Source organism: Myodes glareolus, chromosome 10 (assembly GCF_982192425.1).
Source record: "Myodes glareolus chromosome 10, mMyoGla1.1, whole genome shotgun sequence".
NCBI lineage: Eukaryota > Metazoa > Chordata > Mammalia > Rodentia > Cricetidae > Myodes > Myodes glareolus.
This window is the reverse complement of record NC_142035.1, coordinates 45,333,733-45,349,086: the sequence shown is the minus strand read 5'-3', so window position 1 is coordinate 45,349,086 and position 15,354 is coordinate 45,333,733. Positions and strand designations below refer to the sequence as shown.

Below are 15,354 nucleotides of genomic sequence, written 5' to 3'. Positions count from 1 at the left end.
GCTCTCTCTATCATCCAGGAAGCCTGACTCGCAAGCTATACCACACCTGGAGTCTTCTCAAATGTCTATTTTATGCACACTTAACAACTTACACATTATAGTGTACACATTAAACAATCAACAAAGTGAAACTCCTCTGCTCCGAATCTGTGCCTCTTCCGTTCTTCAGGGAAGACCGCCATACTGCTAAATCTGAGTTAGTGCTGATTGATTAGACTTAAGAGCCACGATTAGAGATGCGGAGCAGAGATCTCTATGCACGTGCCTTCAAAGCCACAGTGAGAGAAGAGAGTACCCGACTGCCTGGCCTCAGCGGTGACGTGTCACCGAGTCCCTGTGGGGGAACGGACAGGGCCTTTTCGTGGGATGGCTTACTTGGTGTTCAGATCCTCACTAGAGTACTACTAACAACAACATGGCCTTGCACTTCACAATTTCCCATTCCTCGCCAGGGACATTTCAGGAACTTGTGCTTTGCAATGGACTGTTCCCAGGTATTGGTTGGTTCACTAAACAGCCACTGGGCAGCCGGTGTGCGCCAGACATTGACACGCTGAGGTAGTGATTTCCTTCCTAATCCCATTTCAGGCTCTCAGACCCCTTAATGTCTCCCATGGGCATTCCTAAATCCGTGGCTGCTTCCCTTCATTTGCTCTACCACCCATCCCGCTTCAACATGCTCTGCTATTTTCCTTGCTTATTTCTTGGCTATCCATCTCTGCCTGTTTCGAAGGGCAAGACCTCAGTGATTTTCATCACACTGTCTACCATTCACCTACTATCGGCTGCACAGTAGGGCTCAATGAGCATTTTGTTGGGTGAACGAATAAAGCAGTTTATTGTTTAATGGAGGACAGCGACTACTTAGTGATGTGTAATTTTCTGCGTTCACGTGCTGGGTGGTGATGCCACCAATATTCTTGGGGTCAAAGAAGGCACCCACACTTTTTCAAAAAACAAGAAAAATAACCACTCATGGCCTCAGGGGCCCCTCTTTCCACGGTGGATCATAAAGAGAGAACTAATCAGGTAGTGTTGTATCTGTGATACTATACCATGAGACACTAATTCATCAGGTGAGCCTGGTGGCACATACCAGTGATCCTGGTGTTTTTCAGGCTGAGGCAGGAGGATCACAAGTTTGACATAAGCCTTGACCACAAAATAAGATCATATTTTAAAACAACAACAAAAAAAGATTAGGCTTCTATCCACAAATAATTTTTGTATGTGTATGTGTGTGGTATATACGCAGATATTTGTGTGCATACAGGTACACATACACCTGTGTGCACATGTGTGTGAGGCCAGCAGACATTCTTGGTGTCATTCCCCAGAAGTCATCCACCTTGCCTTTTTTGAGACAGGGTCTCTCACTGGCCTGGACGTTGCCAATTAGGGCAGGCTGGTTGGCCAGTGGCCCCCAGGGATCTGTGTGCCTTTGCCTTTTCATTGCTGGGATTACAAGTGTGTGCCGTTGTGTCCATCTTTTTAAAAACATGGGTTCTGGGGGTTGGCAAGGCAAGCCCCATACTGATAAGGTCTCATCCTAATGACTTCTGTAGATAGAGTTATTTACAGGAGCCAAGGACTAAGGAAGGAATTGAAGCATGAAGTACCACCATCCCAAAGACAGCGATGTGTCGTTATGAAGGATTCAACAAAACTCTCATTCTTTGGTTTGTCTTAAACATCTGAGTGTGTTTTGGAGAAAAGGGCTTGGAGAAGAACCCTCAACATGACCACTTCTACTTACAAGTGTATTTTAAACAATTGCAAGCGCGTGGCGTGGAAATGGCTCTGACTTATGCAAACAGTGTTCCTTTCATTTCTTTCCACTTGAACGGCTGCAGTGGTCTGCACTGGGCTGGGGAGTTTGCTTCCTTGTAAAGGAGGGTTCTCCAGCCAGTGCGCGAGGCAGGCGGAAAGCACAGGTAATTTTCCTGTTCTCCTTTGCCAAGAGTCTAAAGGGCACAGAGGCCCCGCAGGGCACTCACTCAGCACTTTGCAGATATCGGCAACGGCCTTAAACACCACAGCCGAAAAGCTGACTCGCAGTCGCACGGTCTTGGCGTTGGGTAGGCGAAGGCGAAGCATTTTATGCTGCGGGGTGAAGAGGAGCTTGGCGTCAGCCTGGACTCCACACTTGTCCAGGGTCCAGTGGGTTTTCAGGAGCCAGCAGCGCTTCTGCTCCCACCACAGAGCGAAGTCTGACCAGTCTTGGGCTATGTCTGCAAAAGCAGAAAACGCGGTTAAGCTTCTGAGGGGAGGTTGAGCACACAGCCTCCAGCCACCTCGGTGTAGTCACTGGAATTCACAGTATATTCACTTTAGCTTGCAATCTCTTTTTATGGTTCAAGGCTCCTTCCAAAGTCTCCCAGGAGGGCAGGGAACAAATGGTGTGTGAACTCTACCCTCATTTACATTTAAGTATCATAAAAACAGCATAAAGTAAATTTTCTGTTCTGATGAACTCTAAACCACTCCCCCAGTCACTGTGTGCATCATTCTTGATTGTTATCTTAACCGCTGCTAGAAATGAACCCTCTCATTACGGATCGCAAGGGAGCACGCTAGTCTCCACAGGCCACGCGGAAACACGGAAAGCTGACAGTTCACGCTGCTCAGCCACGTCCAGCTCCTCTAGCAGCCTTGTACTCGCAGTTCGCAAAGCAGCCACACTGACAGCCGAGCCGCTCATTCTCCCTTTCAGTGTGGCATCTACACCCAGACTTGCCTTCAACGTGATATCAAAGGTGGAATCTCCCTTCGCCAGTGTGAAGTCAGTCTTACCCTTTATTTTGCTAAATGAAGAGACATCACCATTCTAACTTACTTGTTATTTTTCTCTGTGAGAAAAGAGTTTTGCCTCTTCTTTAATTAGAAAGCCCTCCTCTTGATGCTCTTAGTGGAAGCATTGAATTATTTTGGAAGGCGATGAATCAGTAATTGTTCTCTGTGGCATAGACTTTATCTGTCGTGGTTGGGATACAGCTTGAGTGTCCCCCAAGACTTTACGAGTTGGGATTTGATCCCCACTGTTAGGAAAGGAGAGGGTGGAAACTTAATCTGATCACTGTGTTGGAGCCTCTGGAAAGTATGTAAGGTTAGGCATGGCCATTAAAGTACAGACCTTCTGGTCGAATCTAGTGGCTTTATAAGAAGAGGCAGGGGAACCAGGTACATACACACACACACACACACACACACACACACACACACACACCCTTTGCTTCAAACTATATGATGCCTTGTGCTGTCCCTCAGGCTTCTGTCATCAGATGCAGTCCCTAGACCTTTAGCCAAAACCATGTGCTGATATAACTCTTATTTCTTTACAGTTGCCTATACTCAGGTACTTTTCTTATAACAACAGAGTCTTCAGCAGAAATATCTATCAAGAGATAATGATCATATATTCAACCACCTCTATGAAATGAAAATGGAAATAATTCAAAAGTTCATCAATGGACAAGTGGATAAAATGTGGTAGGTTCACACAATAGACTATTGTACAGCAGCAGAATTAGATTAACCCAAACTACGTGCAACAACATGGATTTCTCTCAACCATAATATTAAACAAAAGAAAGCAGCTGGGAACTGGAGAGCTGGCTCAGTGGTTAAGAGCACAGGCTGCTCTTCCAGAGGTCCTGAGTTCAATTCCCAGCAACCACATGGTGGTTCACAACCATCTGAAATGAGATCTGGCGCCCTCTTCTGGCACGCAGGCACACATGGAGGCAGAATGTTGTATACATAATAAAAATAAATAAATATTAAAAAAGAAAGCAGCTGTGTAAGAGTACATCCTGTATAAATGCATTTACATGAAGTTCAAAAACAACAAAATGAGAGGTCAGGATAATGACTGGGGGATGGGGTGGGTAGCAGCCTGGGTTTGAGAGGGGAGCGGGTAATGTTCCTTCTTGATTTACATGATGGTCATGTGAATACGGACATAAGAGGCACTTAGAAAAGACCTTCTTCTCAGTATAAATGAAAAGTCAGCATTCAAGGCCTCAAATACAAAATAAAACATTAAATTCTAAGGTCAGAAGTAAACTTCCCTGTCTTTGTTGGTGAGCAAGTATGGAAGGACACGGTAAGAGCGAGCTGAGTTTAGCATGAAGCTATCAAATATTAGTAGAGAACGGACTCGGTATTCCAGTGCTGTGTCACCTATGATTACCGTGAATGACACTGGTGGGGTGTCCTTGGCCTTGCAGGGGAACAGTTTTCCACCCTTGAGAACTCCAGTGTGCCACCAAAGACTCAAGCTTTTACAAAGGTGGTTGGATTCCATTGGAAGCTCTCACACGGTCCCTCTCCTCTTCCTGGGAGAAACCAGGGGCGGGGAAGAGGAATATGCTCTCAGGAAATCTAGGGCCAGCCATGGAATGGTGAAGTAACAGAGAGGGGTCAAAAGCAGAAAAACCATGGAGAACGAATGACTTACTCATCTCTTCCACCAGCTTGAGCATCACTCCTCCGATATGCAGGTCCCCCGACACCCTCAGCTTGATTTCTGTCTGCTGCTGCTCTTCCGTTGCACGATCAACTAGGACCACAAGCTCCCAAGAGGCAGATGCGAAGTCACCGGGTGACATCATTGTGGCACAGGCAGGTGTCTTTAGGGACAAGGACAAGCATAGGTCAGAATGGCAGTGGAAGTGGAAGGTGCCAGCAGGTTGTCAGAGAAAGGCCATTGCTTTTTACTTTTATATTTTGTTTTAGATTCTTGTTCAAAAATTTCTGCAAGGTTTCTGGTACCTAGATACTAAATTAGAATCATAAATGTATGTACAAAACTTCTAAAAAAATCCCAACTATTTCAAGTTCTGTATTTTCTTTTCTCCACTGAGGTATGTATTTTCTTTGCCCACATAATGTATCAATCTTAATTTTCCCTTCCTACTAGTTTTTCTTGACTTTCTTTGAACTATTTTGGTAAAACAAAGAAACCGTGACAGTCTTCCAGTGACCTCCATCTTTACCAAGATTACAATTTGCGTCTGATAAAGTGTACAGATTTTAATGTGACAGTTCAACACATTTTGTCGTATGCAAATTATACTTCAGTGAAGCCAGTTCAAAAATCTTCTCACTAAAACCATTTCCCATTGAAGTCCTCTCTTTAGCATCTCTAATACATCTGTGTTACTATATTCCTCCTATTAATATTGGCATCTTCCGGAACGAGAACCCGCAAAATAAAAACTAAGTAAAATAGCTGCATATGAGTCATTCTCCAACCTAATGTGCATGAGGGCATAGGCGTACGGCCATAATCACTGCTGTACAGTAGATTTACTTAAACTACTGTTTTCCTTCTATAGCGCTGGGTGTCTAACCTAGGGAGGGCCTTATGCACTTTAGTCAAATGATCTCAGCACTGTGCTATAGCCCCCAAAGCAAGTTACTGCTTTAAAGCACACAATAATTGATGCATAATTGATTAAGATTTTTCCTTGGAATCCTCCTGCTTCAGGTTTCTCAAGTGCTGACATGACAGGTGTGTGCTACCTTGGCTCCGTAGCGTTTTTTTTTTTTTTAATACATTTTTGGCAAAACATTAAAAATCATGAGTGAAAGGCAAAAATTTAGTCTTGAAGATAGGGTAGGGTAGGAGGCTCAAATGCGTGGTTTCCTCCTAACTGAAGGCACTAGAAAGACAAAACAAGGAGAACCCAGACCCAGATGCCCTGGTGGTTTCAGGAACATCAGAATCCAAAGCAGGCAGGGACTTCAACAAAACTTGAGAAGTTGCCTCAAATGACACTGCTAATTTGGACTTTAAAAAAGCTTTAAACAAAGGCTGGAGAGATGACTCAGGGATTAAGAGCACTGGCTGTTCTTCAGAAGTCCAGAGTTCAATTCCTAGCACCCACATGGTGGCTCACAAAAGCTTTAAATAAAGGTCATTTAAATGACTGTAAAGAATCCTTTGCACACACGGCTGTGTAAGGCGGCTCATGAGAAGCCAGCCCATGCTTCTCAAGGCCTATCCTGAGGGACCCATTGCACTCTTGGCCGTGACAGAGGTCTCAGGGGATCTTTGGTGTGGGGTAGAGCCAGAGGCTCTGAGGCCCATCCAGCGTCTGTGGCTTCCACTCTGTGTCTCAACAGGCAACTGAAAAAGTAGATGTAGAACTCAGTACCCACTTCTGCCTATCAGACCAGTATGAAGCTGGGTTGGTGATGGCGTCTAAGGGGCACTGTTTTCATAATAATTGGTGGGTAATTAAACCACTAATGTCACACCACGCTTTCATCTCACATGGTGTATATTGTAAGCACTAAACAAATCTCAAAAATACACCAGATACATTAACTACCACAAGTCCACAGATGGATCTACTGGAATCTGAACATGCAGTACAGACTGCAGGTGTCTGAATCATATTCAAGAGTTCAGGAGTGTTTCATAACTGGAAGTATCCCAGGGGCGCAGTGCAAGGACGCAGTGATGTGCCCCTCAAAACAGAGGCCCTCAGGGCAACTTCTTGCATCCTCATCAGCCTGCAGGAGCCTTTCTGGTGTGCATCAGCTACCATCCCAGCATCAGGTCCTCCACTCTCACCAACACTCATCTGAAAATTGGGGAAACTTGGGCGGAGGGAAGGTAGGCCACATGCTCTAAATCACATTCAATCCGATGAGGGAACCCAAACATGAATCCATCCCCTTTATATATTCCAAACTTAACCATTGCTCTGAGAAATGTCCTGGGTAACAGGAGGAAATCACATGAATGAAATTCTAGCTTTTACTAACATAGATCATTTCTACAAACAGATCAGCAACAAAGAGACAATGAAAACACCCTCTTGATGGTCAACCTATCATGGAAGGGCTTGAAGAGCCTTATGGTCTCCAAAATGCTATTTTCTGAGGCTGGGTTTTTAAATAACGTTTTGCACATGCGTAAATAATTTTGGTCTTAAAAAAGATGGTTTCTTGCTGCTCGTTTCCTGGGTCTCCAGACACAGAGTCCTTAGTTTTCCTGACTGGAGTGATTAAAACGTTTGCATAGACAATGGACAGATCCTTTACAACGAAAATTCCTCCTAAAATGAAGACGATCTGGTTTCCCCACATTCCTTTCCTATCTCTCTGTGCCTTCATTTTGCCCTGAAGTTCTCCTCCTCAACAAGTTGTTACTTGTGCAGTCAACTTCAGCCTGGAAGCGCACCCAAGGAGACCAAAACAGGAGGTAAAAGCCTCCTTAAGATCACCCCCGTCCCGGTTCAAAGAGAATGCGGGAAAGAAAAGAGGCTCTGTTCTGGAGGGTGTCCCGTGGCCCTTGGCGTATACTGGTGGTCAGCCACCTGCCCCTCGCCCATTAACGACAACAGCCGGAGTTGAACCGAAGAGTAAATTTGTGCGGCCAGATTACTGGGCCCGAGAAGGTGATCACATCCAGGAAAAGTTATTGCAATTCAAAGATCATTTAACTGCACAGAGTTGCAGAAAAGAAGGGGACAGGGATCCCAAGTCTTCACGTTGTGGATCACAGCCTGGCGGTCCCTACTCGGAAGCCCCAGATCTCACCTGCTATGGAGTCCGCGGCGTCCAGTCTGCAGGCTGCACGTGGAGAGCTGCGTCCCCAGAGCCCGCCTTGGGCGAGTCGGGGTCTCGCGGGACAGCACAAGGCTGCGGTGGGCCGGGTGACGCTGCGGGGTCCCTGGCGACAGCCAGTGAGTGCGTCTAGAGTCCGCCGCCCAGCACTGTCCCGGGACCGCAGCGTCTCGGCGCAGGGTAGCGCCGCGGCGGGCAGGCGGTGGCACGTCCAGCCCTGCCTGCTAGGTCTTGCTTGCGCGCGGAGCAGGCGAAGGCTGCAGATGCAGTAGGGGTTGTAGAGAGCTGCAGGGCAGCTCCTGGCAGGAGCCAAGCAGCCTGGGACACACTCCACCCCTCCCGTCTCCACTTTTATATGGCTTCTCCTGGACGCCTCCAGGGTTCTGGATACTCTGAAGCCCTCGCCACGGGTCGAAAAACCCAGTTGTTTCTCCTGCCTGCTAGGTAAATAGCATAGCCGGGGGGCCTGGGAGAATCCCTTCCTGTCTGCAACTGTCTGTCTATGCAGAGAGAGGGAGTAAGCCTGACTAGACAGGTGGATTGCACAGAGGCGATTCACCTCTGAGTAAGAGGGTGATATCAGTCTTCTTCCAAAAAGGCGAGGCGCCACAGGAGGAAGCCCCTCCGATCAGAGGAAACTCCAAGCCAAAGGCTGGACCACTTCGAGGTGGCTCACCCTAGGCAGGCGGTCATCTGTTACTTTCCTATTGCATATACCAGACAGCCGCCTGCCCAGGAAGTGTAGGCGACATTGGGTACACTTGGCTGAATGTTTACTGTGCCAGACCCGGGGTTGGGCTCTCAGGATACTGTGGTTAACAGAGCAATAGTTCTTCGACTGGAAATGAGTAGAAGGATGGGGTGGCAGCCACTCCTTGGGAAACTTTTATGCATCATGCTTCGAGCCTCAGAGGGTCTGTGCACCAACGAGGTAACTTCTTAAATCGAAAATAGTCTGAGATGTAACGTCGAACCTTTGTTTTCATTTGAACATCACAATATTTAGGAATTGTTTTGCTTTAGAAGTATTTTGAATTAGAATTAAGAGCTGGTGGGATAGCTCAGTGGTACAGAGCTTTCACAATACACACAGCACTCTATGACTTCTTTCCCTAATACCTAAATAAATAAACGTCACTTGCATTTTATTAACAAATGCAGGATTCTAAGAGCAGAGGGTGCAGTTCAGTGGTAGAGCGCTTGCCACTGAGTTCCTTCCCCAGCAAAAACAAGAGGTATTTTACAATTAATACCTCATTAAGACATTAAGGGATATATCGGCTAGTTTTTTTGTATCAACCATACAGGCTAGAGTCACCTGAAGAGGGAACTTTCCTCAATTAAGAAAATGTTTCCATAAGATCTGGCTGTAGGCAAGCCTGTAGAGCTTTTTCTTTCTTTCTTTCTTTCTTTCTTTCTTTCTTTCTTTCTTTCTTTCTTTCTTTCTTTCTTTCTTTCTTTTTTTAGTTAGATTTGTTTATTCAAGTATCCGAAAACACTCTTTCCACTTCCTCCCCTCCTCCCAATACCCTCCTGCACCCCCACTCCCTCTCCTCCTCCCTCACCATTCCCAAGAGCAGTCAGGGTTTCCTGCCCTGTGGGAAATCCAAGTTCCTCCCCCCTCCCTCCAGGTCCAGGAAGGTGAGCAACCAAACAGGCCAGGATCCCAAAAAGCCAGTCCATGCAGACGAAACAAGACCCAGTGCCATTGTCAATGGCTTCTCAGTCTTCATTTGGACCTTGGGGGCTCAGTCAGCCCCCATGTCAGCCACATTCATGGAATCCGGTTTGATCACATGTTCGTTCAGTTCCAGTCTAGCTGGCCTTGGTGAGCTCTCCTTTGATCAGTCCCCTTGTATCAGTGGGTGAACGCACCCTTCGCGGTCCTGACTTCCAGTGCTCCACTGTGGGTCTCCGTCTCTATCTCCATCCATCGTCAGATGAAGGCCCCCTCTGATTTTGCTTTCCTTGTTTACGATCTCCCTCCCTCTGCTTCTCATTTGGACCTAGGGAGTTAAGTCCAGTGTTCCAATATGTGTCTTTGTCTCTATCTCCATCCCTCGCCAGATGAAGGTTCTGTGGTGACATGCAAAATATTCATCAGTATGGTTATGGGCCAAGGCCAGTTCAGGCACCCTCTCCTCTGCTGCCCAGAGTACAATCTGGGGACCTCTCCTTGGGCCTGGGAACCCCTCCAGAATCAAGTCTCTTGCAAACCCTAAAATGGCTCCCTTAGTTGAGATATAAACTTCCCTGCTCCCATAGCCATCCTTCCTCCCTCTCCCTCCCATTCCCCTAAGCCATCCCCAATCCTCCCCCTCTCCCTAACCATCTCCCCTTACTCCTCCCCCCCCCCCCCCGTGCACCCAAGTTTGCCTGGCAATCTTGACTACTTCTAATATCCAGGAGGATAACTATATGATTTCTTCAGGTTCACCTTCTTATTTAGCTTCTCTAGGATCACAAATTATAGACTCAAAGACTTTTAACTGTGGCTAGAATCCACTTATGAGTGAGTACATACCATATTCCTCTTTTTGGGTCTGGGTTACCTCACTCAGTAAAGCGTTTTCTATTTCCATCCATTTGCATGCAAAATTCAAGATGTCATTGTTTTTTACCACTGAGTAAAACTCTAACACTCTAAAGGTGTTCCACACCTTTTTAAACCATTCTTCTATTGAGGGGCACCTAGGTTGTTTCCAGGTTCTGGCTATTACAAATAGTGCAGCTATGAACATAGTTGAACAAATACTTTTGTGGTATGATAGGGCATCTCTTGGGTATGTTCCCAAGAGTGGAATTGCTGGGTCCTGAGGGAGGTTTGCAAGTATTTTATTGAGAATTTTTGCATCAATGTTCATGAGTGAGATTGGCCTGTAATTCTCTTTCTTGGTTGTGTCTTTGTGTGGTTTTGGTATCAGGGTAACTGTAGCTTCATAAAAAGAGTTTGGCAATGACTCTTCTGTTTCTATATTGTGAAATACATTAAGGAGTGTAGGTATTAGCTCTTCCTGGAAGTTCTGGTAGAATTCTGCGTTGAAACCATCTGGTCCTGGGCTTTTTTTGGTAGGGAGATTTTTGATAACAGCTTCTAATTCTTCGCGACTAACAGGTCTATTTAGATTGTTCACCTGGTCTTGGTTCAACTTTGGTATATGATACTTATCTAAAATAATGTCAATTTCTTTTACATTTTCCAACTTTGTGGCATATAAACTTTTGTAGTAAGATCTAATGATTCTCTGAATTTCCTCTGTGTCTGTGGTTATGTCCCCCTTTTCATTTCTGATCCTATTAATTTGCATGTTCTCTCTCTGCCGTTTGATTAGTTTGGATAGGGGTTTGTCGATCTTGTTGATTTTCTCCAAGAACCAGCTTTTTGTTTCATTGATTCTTTGGATTGTTTTCTGTGTTTCTATTTTGTTGATTTCAGCCCTCAGTTTGATTATTTCCAGTCTTCTACTCCTCCTGGGTGAATCAGCTTCTTTTTTTTCTAGAGCTTTCAAGTGTGTTATTAAGTCTCCAATGTGTGCTTTCTCCTTTTTCTTTAATTGGGCACTTAGTGCTATGAACTTTCCTCTTAGCACTGCTTTCATAGTGTCCCATAGGTTTGAGTATGTTGTGTCTTTATTTTCATTAAATTCAAGGAAGACTTTAATTTCTTTCTTTATTTCTTCCTTGACCCAGGGGTGATTTAGTAGTTGACTGTTCAACTTCCATGAGTTTGTTGGCTTCCTGGGGCTAGCATTGTTGTTGAATTCTAATTTTAATCCATGGTGATCTGAGAAGACACAGGTGGTTACTAATATTTTTTTGTATCTGTGGAAGTTTGCTTTGTTACCGAGTATGTGGTCAATTTTCGAGAAGGTTCCATGAGCTGCAGAGAAGAAGGTATATTCTTTCCTATTTGGGTGGAATGTTCTATAGATGTCTGTTAAGTCAATTTGATTCAATACCTCCAATAATTCTCTTATTTCTCTGTTAGGTTTCTGTCTGATTGACCTGTCCATTGGTGAGAGAGGAGTGTTGAAGTCTCCTACTATTAGTGTGTGTGGTTTGATGACTGCCTTGAGTTCTAGAAGAGTTTCTTTTACATATGTGGGTGCCTTTATATTAGGAGCGTAGATATTCAGGATTGAGACTTCTTCCTGATGAATTGTTCCTGTTATGAGTATGAAATGTCCATCTCCATCTCTTCTAATTGATTTTAGTTTGAAGTCGATTTTGTTAGATATTAGAATGGCCACACCCGCTTGTTTCTTAGGTCCATTTGCTTGGAAAACCTTTTCCCAACCCTTTACTCTGAGTAGGTGTCTGTCTTTGTGGTTGAGGTGTGTTTCTTGTAAACAGCAGAATGTTGGATCCTGTTTTCGTATCCAATCTCTAAGTCTGTGCCTCTATAGGTGAATTGAGTCCATTGATATTAAGTGATATTAATGACCAGTGGTTGTTGACTCCGGTCATTTTTTTGGGTAGTAGAGTGTATGTGTTTTCCTTCTTTGAGTTGTGCTTGTGAAGGGTCGCTAGATGTCTGAGTTATTGTAGGCAGTGTTGGGAATGTTGGATTCCTTAGGTTGTGATTTTCCTTCTAATACTTTCTGTAAGGCTGGATTTGTAGCTACGTATTGTTGAAATTTGTTTTTATCCTGGAATATTTTGTTATATTCGTTGATAGTGAACAATAGCTTGGCTGGGTATAGTAGTCTGAGCTTGCATCCATGGTCTCTTAGTTTCTGCAGTACCTCTATCCAGGACCTTCTGGCTTTCATGGTTTCCGTAGAGAAGTCTGGTGTAAGTCTGATAGGTTTACCTTTATAAGTTACTTGACCTTTTTCCTTTGCAACTCTTAATATCCTTTCTTTATTCTGAGTGCTTTGTGTTTTAATTATTATATGGCAAGGGGATGTTTTTTTTCTGGTCCAGTTTATTCGGTGTTCTGTATGCTTCTTGAACCTTCATAGAAATATTGTTCTTTAGGTTGGGAAAGTTTTCTTCTATAATTTTGTTGAATATATTTTCTGGACCTTTGATCTGCAATTCTTCTCCTTCTTCTATTCCTATTATTCTTAGATTTGGTTTTTTTTATTATGCCCCATATTTTCTGAATGTTTTGTGATGAGAATTTGTTGGATTTGCTGTTTTCTTTGGTCAGAGCGTTTATTTTCTCTATGGTGTCTTCATAATCTGAGATTCGTTCTTCTATCTCTTGTATTCTATTGGTTATGCTTGTTCCTGAAGTCTCTGTTTGTTTACCCAGATTTTCCATATCCAGCCGGCCCTCGGCTTGTGTTTTCTTCATTGCCTCCATTTCAATTTTCAATTCTTGAACTGATTCCATTACCTGTTTGATTGTTTTTTCTTGTTTCCCAGGGTATCATTTACGAATTTACTCATTTCTTCAAACTTTTTGTTATATTTCTCTTCCATTTCTTTATGCATTTCTTCCATCTTTTTGTTATATTTCTCTTCTATTTCTTTAAGTGAGTTATTCATACCCTGTTTAAGAGACTCTATTGCTTTCATAATGACACTGTTTTCCACTTCTTCCGGAATAGGGTGTTCAAGTCCTTCTGTTGTAAGTTCGCTGGGATCTGGTGTTTTCATGTTGTTTTTCAGATTGTTGGAGGAATTCTTGCCTTGGTGCCTGCCCATCTCTTCCTTCAGATCCTCTCCAATGGCTCTTCCCTCTGCTGGGTCTTCTGCTACTGGATTAGTGCCCCTTGCTATCCAGGAATCACTTTGCCTGCAGTCCTACCTTGCTGCAGGCAGGCTATTAAAACAAAGGAACTCCCTCCCGTTTGCACTCACCGCCCCGTCCTGGCAGCGCCCACATAGGCTGAGTTGAAGGATTTTATTCCCCGAAAAAGGGAGAGAGGAAGGGTAGGGGTTCCTGGCTGAAAGCCGGGATGGGGTAGGAGGAGAGAGAGTTTAGCTGGGGGAAGCCACCCCTTTGGAATAGCCAGGGAGATAAAGATGGCGGGAAGATTGTGTGTTCCCTTACCGGACTTGTGTGGTGGTCAGGAACACTCTTACCTCTCCATTGTATCTTCTCTAGAGCATTTTCTTGATTAGTGATTGATGTGGGAGGGCCCAGCCCATTATATACGGGGCCACCTCTGGACTAGTGGTCCAGGGTTCTGTAAGCAGACAAGCTAAGCTTCACTTCTCCAGGTTCCTGTCTGAGGGTAGGAGTGGGGTGGTGGATGAGGCTGGTGGTGGGCTGGGAGTGTGGGTGTAATGATGTTTTGTTCTTGTCCTGACTTCCTTTGATGATGAACTGAGATATGGAAGTGTAAACAAAATAAACCCTTTCTTCACCAACTTGTTTTTGGTCATAGTGTTTTATCATAGCAATAGTAACCCCAACTAAGACAGGGGATGTTCCTAATTTAGTACAGCCAACTATAGGAATGGGGCTGTCACCTGATTCTACCTTTTCCAGGTAAATATGCCCAGACTTTGGTTGGACAGTAAACGTTTCCAGACCTTCTTTCTGAAGATTGCTCCTGGCAGATTAGAAATGAACTTGTATTCAAGGTTGGCAATGTGACCTTGAAAGATTATTGGCTCCATTAGTACCAGTGCAGACTTTTTTTTTTAAATCCCACTCAAAACACCTGGATCGTACTAAAGAATTCAGCTGCCTTTAGGCTTCCTTCCTGGTGTGATTTTAAAAATTTATACAGATCCTCCCTGACTCGGACAGGGTTACACCCCCAAATGCTCATGGTAAGTTGAAAAGACCTTGAGGTAAAAAATGAATTTACTGCACATAACCTCCAAATATAGTTTGGTAGCAAAGTATGCCAGAGAGCAGTGGCTGTCTCCCCTGTGATGCTGTGACTGGCTGACTGCAGTGCCCTGCAATGAGGAAACATGTCCAGCCCCAAATTTACAGCAATGCTTGTGGTTCTGAACCACTGAACACTGAACCACTATAATTCAAAAAGTAGATGTCCTTCTCAAGTGGGGTTTGCTAGTCTTTGCACGTCATTTAAAAGAAATAGAATAATGTGTATTATTTAGTGTGTGTCTTGTGATGTATTTGTGATTTTCACCCATAGTATGTATCCTAGACACGTGATTTAGCATTTTACTTAGCACTTGGTGGTTTTGAGTTTTCTGAAACAGGTATAATAAGATCATGAGAATAAAGCAGATTAGAAGGTGCGTTCTGGACTTCAACATTTCACACCCTTCCACACACCCATGTATACACACACACCCACATATATGCAAACATACTCATACCCACATATACACACACCCTCACACACAACGCACACACCCCTTTTCCTTCCTTTATAATATAAGCAGAATCAACACTTGAGTCTTTCACTTAGTCGATTTATGCACATTAATCAACAGGGAATTGAATTTGACCCCTTGTTTCTCTAGTCACTGGGTTAGGTAGATGCTGAAGCAGGCCTGGCAGTACAAACTGACAATGCTCAGAGGCTTATCTTCACATTTTAGGTGTGATGTGGATAAATAGAAAATAGAGATGCTTAATTCTGCCAGGTGTTCAGAGTGGTGGGCATGAGAGCAGGCTTCAGAAAGAAGATGGCTTGTTTATTATCCCGAGACATGTGTGTACAATGTGTTTTGGTCACAGTTACTTCTCCTATTCCTCTCTCACCCCGCTCCCATTTCTGCCAACCCCTTCTTCTTCCCAGGAAGTTCCCCTACTATTTTCAAATGTTTTTTCTTGTCTCTCTTTCTGTTTTTGGTAACATGTTACCTGGGGTTGCTTGCAGGCGCACAGGGAAT

At 44.3% G+C, this 15,354-nt stretch overlaps 1 protein-coding gene and 1 long non-coding RNA gene across 3 annotated transcripts in view; one reads left to right on the top strand and one right to left on the bottom strand.

Annotated features, from left to right (window-relative positions):
• Nucleotides 1-7,695, bottom strand: part of Fermt1 (FERM domain containing kindlin 1) — a 34,299-nt gene extending 26,604 nt beyond the window's left edge. Inside the window, exons 1-3 of the mRNA XM_048455409.3 lie at nt 7,555-7,695; nt 4,460-4,631; nt 1,998-2,231 (exon numbers count right to left, since the gene is read on the bottom strand). Coding sequence (XP_048311366.2) covers nt 1,998-2,231; nt 4,460-4,613 — 388 coding nt within the window. The 5' untranslated portion in view covers nt 4,614-4,631; nt 7,555-7,695. The remainder of the gene's footprint in view (nt 1-1,997; nt 2,232-4,459; nt 4,632-7,554) is intronic.
• Nucleotides 7,696-7,891: 196 nt separating this feature from the next.
• LOC146892664 (uncharacterized) overlaps nt 7,892-15,354 on the top strand; it is a 49,713-nt gene continuing 42,250 nt past the window's right edge. For both annotated transcript variants that reach the window (XR_015739065.1, XR_015739066.1), the window contains exon 1: nt 7,892-8,025. This is a non-coding gene — a long non-coding RNA (uncharacterized LOC146892664). The remainder of the gene's footprint in view (nt 8,026-15,354) is intronic.